At 34.0% G+C, this 14533-nt stretch overlaps 2 protein-coding genes across 9 annotated transcripts in view; one reads left to right on the top strand and one right to left on the bottom strand.

Moving 5' to 3' along the window:
* The window catches only part of LOC103283379 (lymphocyte antigen 75), a 140376-nt gene extending 136414 nt beyond the window's left edge, over positions 1 to 3962 (top strand). The window contains exon 39 of the mRNA XM_008138647.3: positions 1060 to 3962. Within this exon, the coding sequence (XP_008136869.2) occupies positions 1060 to 1262 (203 nt within the window). The 3' untranslated portion in view covers positions 1263 to 3962. The remainder of the gene's footprint in view (positions 1 to 1059) is intronic.
* A 1265-nt stretch (positions 3963 to 5227) lies between these two features.
* MARCHF7 (membrane associated ring-CH-type finger 7) overlaps positions 5228 to 14533 on the bottom strand; it is a 42242-nt gene continuing 32936 nt past the window's right edge. For 4 of the 8 annotated variants that reach the window (XM_028141140.2, XM_028141141.2, XM_054722930.1 and 1 more), the window contains 4 exons: positions 12494 to 12603; positions 9523 to 9636; positions 8000 to 8048; positions 7197 to 7404 (listed from right to left, as the gene is read on the bottom strand). In XM_028141140.2, coding sequence (XP_027996941.2) covers positions 7250 to 7404; positions 8000 to 8048; positions 9523 to 9636; positions 12494 to 12603 — 428 coding nt within the window. In that variant the 3' untranslated portion in view covers positions 7197 to 7249. Of the gene's footprint in view, positions 5356 to 7196; positions 7405 to 7999; positions 8049 to 9522; positions 9637 to 12493; positions 12604 to 14533 lie in introns of those variants that run through there. The other 4 variants (XM_054722928.1, XM_054722931.1, XM_054722929.1 and 1 more) reach the window with 2 other exon arrangements.

Genomic DNA, 14533 nt, shown 5'->3' with positions numbered 1-14533 from the left:
GCAGCTGCCATTGGAGGCTTGCCTGTGCCTCGGGCTGGCCCTGGGCGGTAGAGGGGACTGGGGGATTCTGTAGGCAGGCGCGTGGAGCAGCCAGTCACCTGGGGGCGGACCTGGCCATGCTGCACACTGAGGGGAATGGGTGCTGCCATCTTTGAGGGTGTGGCATTCAGTTAGCATATTCCCTCCTTATTGGCTGTGGGTGCTGCCATCTTTGTGAGGGCGTGGTAGTCAAGTAGCATATTCCCTCTTTATTAGATAGGATTCATTAATAGGCTGAAATTAAAGTAGTATGTCCACACTGGTCAAGTCAGAATGCTATACTACAAATGGGCTAAGTTTAATAAAAACTACTAATTATGAAAGAATCCCATTTGCAGTATACAGATTTCTTGGCTTAACATTTCACTTAAATGTCTCTAAAGAAGCCTGAAAATATTTTAGAAATATCAATGGCTTTTCCTCATCTTAACCTCTGGCAACATTTTTCTTGCTAAGCTTTACATTTCCAAGTCTCACTTTAACAAGCACCAGCTGAAAAGAGCATTATGAGACTATTTTAGTAATCTTAATGCAAAAATACATTTTTAAAGAAGAAATAATTCTGGTATTTCTCTTCATTTACTTTTACTATGAAATACAAATACCTTCCTCTAAGCACTGTCCTACTCCTGACTCCTAAACAGAATGATTTTTGCTTGAGTTATTGAACTAAATTCTTACAGAAAGGTTCCAAGGTTTTGGTAGCCAAAACTGCAAGGTTGTACACAATTACTTCAGGAATACAAAAATATATAGTTACTTGAATAAACTCAAAAAACAAAAAGGGATTTTTGAATCTTAGAGAATTGCAAAATTTACCTGAAAATTTAAAATATGGCAGTTGTGTTCAAGCAAAGAAATATAAACCTTGATAGTAATTTTATTAATTTTCTCAACAGTGTGGGAAATTCCCTAAATAGGCAAGTATTTACATGATAAAACTATTAGTGTCCCCCCAATACAATATTAGCAATTTATGTACCTAATTTCCCATATTTTCTTTTGTCTTTTCCTTTACAGATAACCACATTTTGATATCAGCTTTGGTGATTGCTAGCACAGTGATTTTGACAGTTTTGGGAGCAATAGTTTGGTTCCTGTACAGAAGAAATTTGCATTCTGGTTTCACCACAGTTTTTTCAGCTGCACCCCAATCGCCTTATAACGACAACTGTGTTTTGGTAGTTGCAGAAGAAAACGAACATGCTGTTCAATTTGACTGAAACTTTGGGAATCTTGGATTAAAACATCAAATACACTGGCAGTGATTCTTGTAGGACTTTAATATAAAACCTCACAATGAGTTTTTATGGTATATATCCTTATTTCAGTACCATCCCTCATTGCATTTGAAAAAGGAATGATCTTAAGGTATGTTAGTGGTTTTAACCACCTCCCCAAATGTTACTTTTTACTTGAAGGAAAGCTTAAAGCACAAGCAGAAAAAAACCTACAAACAAAAACCACCCCAAACCCACTCTACTTGTATTACCCTGCTCCACCTTCCCTCTCTCCTCCCATTTACTTGAATCACCTTAGTTTATAGTTGGGAAAAAAAAAATTCTACCTACAGCCTAGTTTTAGCAATCACTACATCTTGCTCTTTTATTAATAAACATGCACAGGGAATAAACCTAACTTTATACTATATATTGAGATATATGAGTACATGCTGGTTACTATGGCAGATAATTCCTCTGTTTTCATCTTCCCTTGGAATTTAGATGTAGAAAATTTTAAGGATGTTAACACTTTATTTCACGTAAGTTGCATAATTTTACTATTTCATTACTTTTTGGACAACACACAGTATTTAGCACTGATCACAAAGTGTTAGAATTTCATAAAATTTTTTGAAACAAAAAAACTACAGCCATACCAGGAAGGTGGTGGGAGGCAGGTAGTAAGGATAACACTTGAATCATAATGCCCCTTTACTTTTCCCCTACCACCAGACATACTCCTATATAAGGTTATCTTATACTCCTCCAGCATTGACCTTTATCTTTCAATGACATAAGCAAAAAATGCAGAAAAACACTGTACTATACGGTAGTGATGACGCTTAAGTTTTCAGCACCTTTCATGGACAATTTAAGGGTGAGAAATAATCATTTGGGGGGTAAAATAAGAAAATGGAAAAAACCTGAGAGTTGTTTTCCTTAGTGTTCTTTATAGCTTAAAAACAATTAGAAAACAATGTATATAGTTCATATACAATTATATTTACTCCATTTAGAAACACAAAAGCTCAGTTAAGTCCTCTCTCAATAACCCATAGTCCACACTATCAAGTTTGACCAAAGGCAACAGTCCCAGCTTGTGTCATGTTTCCCTTCTCACAATTAATGGCACTTTTATTAATGATAAAGGCTATATGGTATTAAAATGTTATAGCAGCTGTATTATACAATTATGCTCTGTAAGAGCTTTAAATTTTTTCATGTGGTGATTTAGAAGGGTATTATTGATCAGCTATCCTATATAATAGAGGTAATATGCAAACTGACCATCACTCCAACACACAAGATGGCCGGCAGGGGAGGGCAGTTAGGGGCAATCGGGTTGGCAGGGGGTGGTTAGGGGGTGATCAGGCTGGCGAGTGGTTGGGAGCCAGCAGTCCTGGATTGTGAGAGGGATGTCCGGGATCAGGCCTAAATGGGCAGTCGGACATCCCTCGAGGGGTCCCAGTTTGGAGAGGGTGCAAGCAGGGCTGAGAGACAACCCCTCCCCCATGCATGAATTTCACGTGCACAGGCCTCTAGTTAAGTGATACTAAAGATAGTGAACATGAGACTGGAATTCCTTCTTGCTTTCCTACTCCGATTCTAGGAGTTTAAGAACTAAGGACGATCCCAATCTCTTCCTTAAAACCTTTTCCTATTGTCACAAATCTCTACAATGGCCAATATGGTAGTTAACTTGTAGCACCCACAAAACGTGTGGCTTTTAAAGTAAAAATAACTTAATTCATTTTCTCAATTGCACTAGTAACATTTCAAGTGCTCAACTCACATGCAATTTAAAATATTTCCACTTTCACTGGTTAGTGCTGCTCCAGAATCTCCCCTCCCCTCCACTCAATCCTCATACAACTAATTCCTTCTGTTCATTTTGATTAACTTCTACCTAATGGCACCTCTTGCAAAATGGCTGTTTTAAACTAACCCCTCACCCACTCCCGTGTTTGATCTCATTTCTCAAACAAGTTATTAGAGGACCCTGGTAATAAAATGTTAAATCTTAATTTTCTTTATGTATCAGAACATCTGTAAACAGGCCCTTATTTCTATTTAAAGGTCAACAGATTAACTGGAGCATTCAAATCTATATTTTTATTATTAACAAATAATATGCATGTTTATTTATACTCAGAATGTTTAAATTGTTTTCTTTAAGATTATGGTCTAGTTAATTTGGCAGATATCTAGAAAGAATAACATTACATTTTCTTAGGAATTTGCAATTTTTGTAGTGTCCCATTTTTCAGAGTTTGTGATAACAAATGGAAGATTTTTCTTACATTTACAGGGTATCAGAAGCAAATACAATATTAAATATGTAGTGCTAAGAACTACAAGAATAGCTCAAACCACTGTCACTTAGCATTTAAAAAACTATAAAATTGTATGTACACCAATGGAATTTTACCATTTAATTTTTCAAATAAAAAACATTGTAGGTTAAAGCAGAAGACACTTTAGTTTTCATACTGAGTTCTAGTAAAAGTATAAATGTTTCAAATTCAAAACAATCCTAAGGACGCACAGAATAGATACAGAAACTGGCCTTCTTAAATTAGCATTTTTGCTTTACATAAGGTAATGAACGTAAAACTAACAAGTAAAGTTGAGCAGATGTTTTAGAAACATATTTTTGTATGAAATGGAATTTGGAAATTTAATAAAATTCTTGCTATAAGATTTGAAGTCTACTTTGAGCACCAAAAGCAAACGTTTCAAGCTACAAAGTAAATCAATCAGTATACTTTATTTTGAGCTAAGGTTTTACATGAAGACCAACAAACTAAGTGTTGATTCTGATTTGAGAAATTACATGGTTTCTATTTATATTTGGAAAAAGTAGTTTGTTGCCATGGCCTAAGACTTTATTCAACCTAAAACCATCTGAAAGTGTTTTTGAGTGTATGCTATGGTTGCTCACAGAGAAAATATACTGTTCTGGAACTATACACAACGCATGACCACAGTGTAGATCTATTCATGGTGAAGGTAAAGTTCTTTTGTTCTCCAATGTAGTGAAAAATAGTAAGCTACTAAATAAATGCTCAGATTAACAAGAACAGTTAAAAACGATGAGGATTCAAACAGGTTTTTATTTACGAATAAGTGACAACACTAAAAAACATACTGAAAACCAGTGTTTTAAACTTTCAATGTGGGATTTAAAAATATTCCATTAACTTGAGATTGCAATAATTTTCTTTTTACCAAATAGCACTTGACTGGCAATTCTGGTATAATTTAGAGCTGAAATATTCCTAAAGGAATATCTACATACTATGGCCTATCAAATATAACCTGCATTTTTCAAATCAATACAAAAATGTATCCATCATTTATACATTTTAATTTTATATACTTTTAAAAAAATTAGATATCACTGCTAAATAAATTTAGAATTTAAAGTCAATTTGGACACCTAATATAATGCTCTTCATAACTTACTCCCCCTTACTCATTCTTTTTTCTCTTTAAACACTGGAAGCAAATGATTATGTAAATGAGACTGCAACTTAAGGCATTTTAAAAGGAAAAATAATTAGGTGCCATTTGGCATTTTATTTTGAAAGCATAGTTTTGTCTTTTTTTTTTTTCACTAGCAAAGGGCTAAAACACAAACCATTTTCATAAATATGACTACAATAATCAGAACAAAAAAAGGGTTGTAGGCATTGCTTATTTAAAACAATATAACACTTCCCCACTCACCTAAAAGAAAAATACTTTTGATTACCAGTTTATTAACATCAGAGTCACTGGCCATGTTAAAAGGTCCAGCAAGTAGAATTTTAATTCAGCAACACTTGAGAATGAATATATATATACACACACACACACACACACACACACACACACACGCATACGTATGTGTGTGTGTGTGCATATATGTATATATATATTCATTTTCTTTATATCATGTATTTAATAGGCATTCCCCCACAAAATTAACTCATACTTAATTGCCAGTTTTAATAAACACTTGTTAACAGATCATCCATTTGTCTTATATGAAGTTAGGCAATATCAAATGTTCTGTTATGTTCTCCATCTTCTTCAGAATCATCCTCTGAAGCTGTTGAAAGAAAAGAGGATGATCAAGAATGATTTTAAGGGGGATGAGAACGGAAGTGTAAATATGAAGCCAGAAGAGCAATGACTTGTAAAATAAAATCCCAATGTAGTATACTCTTCGGTCAAAATGATGTTATGACAGGGTTAGGGTAGTATGACTGTGGGTAATGCCATTCCACAACGCCCCACTCCCAAATCTTTTTATGTTTGTTTCTATAAAAACAAAAATGTTTTAAAATGTGGTTCAAGAAAATCTTCTAGAAAGTTTCTGAGATGTCTGTACTCGTATTAGCCAGTTTCAATAGAGAAAAAGTGAACTTAAAACAAGTGCTCTCACACACCTGAGTCTGGCTTATTACTGCAACATGTTTTGATGCATCCGGTGAGAATGGAAAAAAATGTGCACAGAATAGGTTATGGGTGTTCTTGCAAATTACATCAAAGCTGTGTCTATACAATGCCTAGAAAAAGCTCTATTTAGTTATTCAAAATAGCTTTCTATAGACACAGCCTAAAGTAAAATAATTGGATTCAGTAAAAACCTTTTGTTGAAATTACTCCGATAACTCCACATTGCCAGAAACTTATCATTTTGCAACATTTCGGATCTCAATTTATTTTAGAGTCATTAGTGGTTCAAGAATTTACTATGAGCCCTAACCGGTTTGGCTCAGTGGTTAGAGTGTCAGTCTGCAGACTGAAAGGTCCCAGGTTCGATTCCAGTCAAGGGCATGCACCTTGGTTGTGGGCACATCCCCAGTAGGAGGTGTGCAGGAGGCAGCTGATCAATGTTTCTCTCTCATCCATGTTTCTAACTCTCTATCCCTCTCCCTTCCTCTCTGTAAAAAAAATCAATAAAATATGTATTAAAAAAAAATTTAATATGAAACATCCTGAAATATCTTTAGGAAGAACATAAGTATTCTGTAAACTGCTCTACATGTCGAGGAAAGTGGAAGCTCACTAAAATAAACATTGAACTACCATTTCCCCTATTATCAAGAGCATTTACTCTTCTTGTGTCAATACTAGATAATTTAAGAGTACCCTTCCACCAGAAAACTGTGCTACATTTACAGTTTCTCAGTCTATTTGTTGATCTTGCAGAAAACTTAATTTATCTTTAGTAAATGATACCAAGCATAAAGCTCATGAATGCATAAACACAAGGGGTTAAGTTTTATGCTGTATCATGGAGCAGTAGCAAACTAAAAGTAAATTGCTTTGTAAAGAACTTATGTTTCCTATTTTATTTACTCCACAGGTGAAAATTCAGTCAGAACCCATGTTCAAAATGTTAATATGCTGGTATTTATTTGGTAGTTAACTTGTAGAACCCACAACATCTCTCATTCTCAGCTGAGTTTGAATATATTTCACCTCCATCTTTTTTCCTCTCATGTTTAGGAGTTGACACTGTTATGTGTAGGGAACTAAATTATAAAAGAGAATGTAAAAAAAAAAAAAAAGAAACAATCTGGGGGAAATACTCACTGAAATTATATCTGACAAACTATAAATTATTATTTACAAAAAAAGGGGATAAGATGACAAAGAAAAAAAGATTTTCATATCATTTCATATACCATTTGACTTTTATATACCATTTTTACACATACTAACTAAAATTCTAAAAAGCATTATCTGGTTGTACCTCTAAATCTTTTTAAAACTTAAAAATAGCACAGAATGACAAAAAATTCAAAGAATTAAAAAGTTCTCATGAGAACTAAATCCGCCTCAAATCTTATTTCAAAAGATGCTGAACACTCGCTAAGGATGAAAATGTTATGCACACTACAGACAACACTTCAAGTATTTTGAAGATGATATAGAAGGTAATCAATTGGAGAATACATATTTTAAAACACTTCGAAGAGTGCATTCAAATTTGATCATGGGGAACCACTTGCTTTGGGTGAAAAAGTACTAAACAGGGTAATCTTGGAGTCCCAGGAACTATTCCAGAGCCACAAGTATCTGCGTCCACCTGGTATGAAGCACCATGGAGGTTGTAGGACTTTGAGAAGATGGTATGTTGTACAGATGCCTGTAAAGATTTGGACATTAAATGCCTTCATATAGGAGCCCAGGCAGAAGACCTAATGCTAGAACAGGATCTAAAAATGTCCATGAGGACCTGAACAAGGAGCAAAACAAACAAAAAAGAAACAACCCACCAACTATGGCTTCTGTTATGAACTCAGAATTAGCGCTCTTTTACCCCTATTTTCCTACAACTATCATAAACCCAGGAAAATCTTTTATGATCTAACAAAGCTGAATAACAAATAAAATTTCATGCACAAATACAAAAATCTAAAAGATTAAAAAGTGTCATTTGATTAGTAGTCAAACGTCTTAAGTGTGAAAATTAAGGTGATCAGAAACAAAATTTTATTGAAAATAAAAGTAATATACTGGTGGTTAAAAGTAGATCCTTCTGTACTTTAAAATTAGTGCCATTAAAAAAATGTTTTAAAAAACCTAATGTCAGTTGCTCAGCCGTCTTTCCCATATCAATAGTATTATTAAGGCTATAAATGAAGCTCTAATTTGAGAGAATATATACTTAAGGCTTTGCTCTGTGAGTTTAATTTGCAACAGTAAATTCAACAAGTCTGGGAAGGGGGAATTCCACCTACTTTCGAGATCTTCCATATGTGCCTGAAGAGTTCTTGCAAGGTTAATAAACTAGAAACAATGCAGAAAAAAATACAGTAGTTGAAATGTTGCAAATGGATTTGAAGAGAGATTCAGTATAGGAGTTTCATTTCTATTTAAAAAGTCAAACACCATTTTTAAGCCTTTAAATAGGGGGGTCTTTCTCGACCCACATCAAAAATTACTAAGCTTAAGGATATTGTTATTAAATTTTTTATAAATCATAATAAATTAATCGTATTAAGCATGTAGAAATTGGGAGCAAATGCAGAATTTGTATCAAATAACATTTCTCTTGCATAAATGTAACGCAACAATTATGAAAAAAAATTTAGAAATTGGATTCATGAATTCAATTTTAGTGGTCAATTCAGAAAATTAAAACGAGTATTTTCTTATGTAAATGTGCAGAAGTATTGCACCTGATTCTGTATTTTTTTAAAACCATAAAAATGACTTGCACTTTAATATTAATTTGACTACAGCTTTTTTAAAAAGGCATGAACTCAATAGACCTTATTACATACTTTATATGGTTTATTCATTCTTAAGAGAGAAGTCATTTTATGGCATTAACTAGATTTAGGTAGTACTATGATTTCTAAAATACTAAGAAGTCAAGAGATCTTTGCTCAAATTCTGGATGGTCTTAAGACTGTTCATTCTCTTTTCCTCAATGATAATAATCTGTTAACTGGCTCACAGGTATAATAATGTGCATATAATGGTTACAGAAAAATGTTTTACCAACGTATAATATACATTTTTATAATTTAAAAAATACCATAAATTGTTAAATTGTCACTAAAATGAACACTTACATAAAAAAGGTTTATGAACATATTTAAAGATATGAAGTGTTCAGATTATTACAGTAATGAGATGTAGGTGGCCCTAGCCTCTGCTACAAAAAATGGGCAAGGTAGCAGCATGCAAATTTCCTCTGGTACACTGAGGCAAACTGTATCATTTACGACTACCTAACAGCTAGCTTAAGTGTTAAATTAAGGTAACAGTGTACAGAGCAAATACCAAATAGTCCATTATCTAAAATAAAATAGTTTATATTATGGACTCACTTAGAAATTAGTACATTGGTAAGCTTTTACATGACAACAAATAAATGGAAGTTAATTTCCTGTTCTCTCACGGTTTTTTGGAGTTCAGATTTCTAGGTTATATTTCTAAGGCATCCTCCTCTCCGCCCAATTAAAAAGAGAACTTTTCCCCCTTAGTGTTTCCAATTCTGTTTTTCACTGAAATATATTCCAATTACCTTTAAGAGCCAGAAAATTCTCTAAAATAGCTTTATGAGAAAATTAGGCTGCTTGATATAGAAGATAGCAATTTCTATTAAAATCTACAATACTTTCATTTTTAAGACACATTTTAACACAAGAAGTCCTCAAAGGAAATAGAATATGAGCATATAAAACAATCTGCTTTCCAAAGCAAACATCTGGTACATCACACCCTCCCTTCTCCCCCCTCCATCATTACTTACTCGGACTCGTGTGCTTGGTTCACTTGTATTTCCCATCATATCAGAAAAGCTTTGTTCGCACAAGTGTAGTAACACAACTAGGTAGAGACCAGAGCTGATAAACTCATACTCAGCCTTCAAAAGAGAAGCAAACAAAAGAAAAAGGAGAATGAAAAATTAGTAAACTTGAGATTGATAGTCATAGCACACTGATAAACTAGAGGAAATATATTCATTCATGTCTAGCTCCTAGTAAGAGATATGGTGCCATCTATTAAAACAGGAAATAGACCTCACTGGTTTGGCTCAGTGGATAGAGCGTCGGCCTGCGGACTCAAGGGTCCCAGGTTCAATTCCAGTCAAGGGCACATACCCAGTAGGGCAGTGGTTCTCAACCTTTCTAATGCCGTGACCCTTTAATACAGTTCCTCATGTTGTGGTGACCCCCAACCATAAAAATATTTTCGCTGCTACCTCGTAACTGTAATTTTGCTACTGTTAATGAATCGTAATGTAAATATCTGTGTTTTCCGATGGTTTTAGGCGACCCTGCTAGCAGTTCTCAACCTGTGGGTCACAACCCACAGGTTGAGAACCGCTGCTATAGAGCCTAAGACCATCGGAAAACACAGATATTATAGTTATGAAGTAGCAAAATTATAGTTATGAAGTAGCAACGAAAACAATTTTATGTTGGGGGTCACCACAACATGAGGAACTGTATTAAAGGGTCGTGGCATTAGAAAAGTTGAGAACCACTGCAGTAGGGAGTGTGCAGGAAGCAGCTGATTAATGTTTCTAACTCTCTATCCCTCTCCTTCCTCTCTGTAAAAAAAAATATTTTTAAAACAGGAAATAAAGGGCCACCCTTCATAATGCCATAAAATTTTACTAATGCCAAATAAGGAGTCCGAATAGATGTGTAAATAGCCTCTTTAATCTCATATAGTCTTCCTTTATGTAATGGTTTATATAAAAGTGGGACTTTTAAGTCATATGATTATAGAATGAATCTGGTTCTTTATAAAGCTCATAAGCACTTTCACTGCACAAATGACTGTAAATATTTACTTAAAAATTACCACTTCATCTACAGCTAACTCAATATATACTATATAACTAAAACCTATTCTGATAGGTCAAATGATTCTTATATAATACAATTAATTTAAAGGCCACGGTAATTAAAAAAAATAGACTAAAAAAGGAAGTAGAGTAACTGTTGCTCAAATAGTTCTTTGATTCCAAACTATCCTATTGTTTTGAGGCTAAGACTACAAATCATATAGTGTTTTTATAATCTGAACTGTCCTGTAGTTTTTATATAGCAAGCTATCTGTAAGCTGTGCCATTTTGGTAATTAACTTAATCTGCAAGTTAAGAACTATACGTTATTAGTATCAACTTCAGCAAGTTATCAGATTCTAGAGTACTAATGAAATTTAAAATTGATTAAATGTTTCTTTAAATGCTTCACTTAATTACTTTTATTTTTAACTTACAAGAAAATTATATACCCGTAAGACTTAAAAAATGTTAATGGTTAGCATCTCGAAAAAAATGAAGCCACTGGAAATGAAATACTAAACTGTATTAATATTAAACTCATCACTTAAAATGGGGGTGGTTGTCAGGCCACCAGAATCCATGATTCACAAAGAAGAAAGAAGTTAAAGCCAGGAAGCTTTCTTAGCAATGACTCCACCTATTTCCTAACACTTCCAAATTACTTAAGATGTGGATCATTAAAATCACTGGAGAACAGTACAAACATTCCTGGTTTAACTGAAAAGCCAAACACCACCTTTAAGAGACATGATGGAGTACTTAGAAAAGGAAGAATGGCAGGAGAAAACCATCCTTTGAAACCTACTCTCATTTTGAGAATAAAAAAATATTTTTTTGCATTACTCCATCTTTCCATACTCTTCTACCATTCTTTAAAGTACTAATGCTCAGTTGTCTAGAGAGACTCCTTTGGGGATTTAAGAAAATTTCTTGCTTAAATGGTATTTTTTGGACAACTGATTCACTAGAGAATAACAATAATTACTATTGGAGTAACATCTATACTACAACTGCCTAATGTTTCATTCACTAGATCAGCAGTGGTCCGAGGAACACTGGTGGTCCGTGAAGTCCGAAAGGTTGGTTACCGCTGCACTAGATCATCGATTTTTAAACTGGATCTAAGCAAATTGCTTCAAGGAACTTGGGAATCCCTTAATTTATATACAGATTTTGTGTCTATGTATTTTTTAAGACGTGTTCATGGTTTTAATCAGATTTTCAGGGGTATCCATTTATTCCCACATTTAAAAGTAAAGTGTCCACAAAAGACCATATACTACATTATTCATTTACATGAAATATTGAGAACAGAGAACTCCAAACAAACAGAACATAGACCGGTAGTTTCCAGGGGATGTGGAAAAGGGGGTAATGGGGAGAAACTGCTTAAAGGGTATGAGATTTTCTTTTGAAGAGATGAAAGCGGGTTGGAAGTAGATAGAGGTGGTGGTTGCAGATTGCAAATGTACGAATAACCACTGAATTGTTCAATTTAAGTGGTTTTTATGTTATCTCAACTACATGTCAATAAAATAAAGGGGGGGGGGGGTCCATTACCCCTTCACTTAAAAAGTGTTTCTTAAGGATTCATGAGTTTCCTCACCATCAAATATCTCTCTTAATAACAAATATGCTAAGCTCACTTGGATATAGTGCATGGCTCTAGGATCATCCTAATAATCTCCTTTAACATCTTTTCTCCACCTCCACCCCCCCTAAATTTTCCTTTAAGAAGTGAGCTTTTAATTCTAATTATATAATTTAAGCATCTCAACATTTAAAAATTTAAAGCTCTTAAAAATTAGTGATCATATTTTTATTATTTTAATGCCGGTTTTCTGACCATGTTTTAAATCTTTTCTTCAAGAGTTGTCCTTTAAACATAGAAGAGACACTTACCAACGAGGGAAAATATACTAACTTGTTCATTTGCATGAGCTCTGTGCAGTTCATGGACGTCAAAGTCCTCCAGGTTGAGCTGTAACTTCTCCTTACAGAGTTCGCAGGTGGTCACAGCCTCTAAGGAAGAACCTGGTGAAACAGTACATTACAAGTGAACCTTAGCTTTGTTATGGCTCCACCAAACATTTTCCTTTAAGTTTTAAGCTTAGGATATAGAAAATTGAAAGGGAGGGAGGGAAGGAGATAGACTGGATTACTGTCATAAACTAGTCATGTCTCCTAAAATAGCAATCAGCCAATACCTAGAGTGCGTGTCAGGTGCTACTCTATGGTATTTAAGCCTCCACCCATTATTTATATACCTGTTTTTTTCTACTAGATACTCATACATTACTGATCCTGGGAAGCTGATAATGGAATGCTATCTGCACTTCCTCCTTCATCCTTAAGTACATCGGCAAGATGGCATTAAAACAATGTTTAATAACATAGTATCTCAAACAACTAGTTGCATATACCCAGACCAGTATCTTTGATGTGACAATATATACCTAAGACCTTCTGTGGTTTAAGGAATGTGCCCTCCCTAGGTTAGGGAGGAAAAAAAAAAAGAAAGCCACTTTTGTCCAGATCAAAACAGCTCCTTTCTGTCATAAAATGGAGTCGTGATACGTGCCACAACATAGATGAATCTTGAAAACATTATGCTAAGCAAAATAAGGTAGGTACAAAAAAGATAAATACATTAACCCATTTATATGAAATGTGTAGAATAGGCAAATTCAGAGAAAAAGTAAATCAGAAGTTAACAGGGATTGTGGTGGGGAGAGGAGGGAGGAGAGCATTATTGCCTAATGGAAAGTTTGCAGTGATAAAAAAAGTTTTGCAAACAGATAATGGTTATGGTCACATAACATTCTGGATGCACACAATGTCACTGAATTAACTGTACTCTTAATAACATTTAAAAGGGAAAATTTTACTAATATATTTTACCACAATTTTTTTTAAAAAGCTCCTTTTGTCTCATATGCATGCAACATTTGATTACTCTTAAGCTCTGGTTCCAATTTAGTAGGTAGCAGTCTTGTCTAGTTAAACATAAAGCCATTTTCCCCACTGTATTTGCTTTTAGATAAGGCTTTAAATTGAAAAAAATGTTTAGAAAATTAAAGGAAGTCACATGAGTAACCGGGTAGATGTTCAAATTCTATTCAACTAGCATCTGTTGAGTGCTTGTTATGTGCAATATTACAGATTCAGAAAAAGAATAATTAGTAACCCCTGTCTTTAAAGAGCTCATAAAACTTAGAATTAGTGCTAATTAATAACAACAATTCTGTAAGTAATAAAATTTGGCATAGATTCCAAGACAGCAGTAGTAACTTACATGCATTCTCTCTAAAATAGCTTAAAAAAAAGTGAATGTTATTCTGAGGTAATAAGTTGTTATATTGTCTCAAAAACATGCTTAAGTCAAATTACATAAGATAGTCACTATAATTGTATCACTGAACTAAAATCAGGTTAAGTCCATAATGTGACCTGATAGAGAATATAAACAATGTAAAAGACATTTAGAAGGCTTTCTTTTATGAGGAATTTCTTAAAACTACTCTCTGATTCAGAAGCAGGAAAACTATGATGATCACCAAATATGGATCTTGGAGATCATTCAATACAAATTACTTCACATCTTAAGGCTTTATTTTTCTCTTCTATGGAATAAATAACTTGCAGAAGGTGTTCAAAAGGCCATACCCAGCCAGGAGTAACCCATTTATCCCAACATTCTTTAACCCATTCTTTTAGCATTATTTCCTACCACATTCAGTAGGCCCTGACATTTGCCTAAAATTGTACTCAACTTCATTTATTCATCTTTGCAGCAACTGCTTAATGCATGTTTATATCACTCTCTACCAGAATGAATCTTCTACCAGATGGGGTCTTTATAATAAATATAAGAAAGGCTTGTGAAAATTTATCAGAAAGGGTCAGTTTTTGAGATATTTATATTCATTTGATCATTTCTTAAAAGTACTTATCTTAAAAAGTA

Source organism: Eptesicus fuscus, chromosome 11, assembly GCF_027574615.1.
Source record: "Eptesicus fuscus isolate TK198812 chromosome 11, DD_ASM_mEF_20220401, whole genome shotgun sequence".
In the NCBI taxonomy this organism is placed as follows: Eukaryota; Metazoa; Chordata; class Mammalia; order Chiroptera; family Vespertilionidae; genus Eptesicus; species Eptesicus fuscus.
This window is presented reverse-complemented; position numbering and strand designations above follow the sequence as displayed.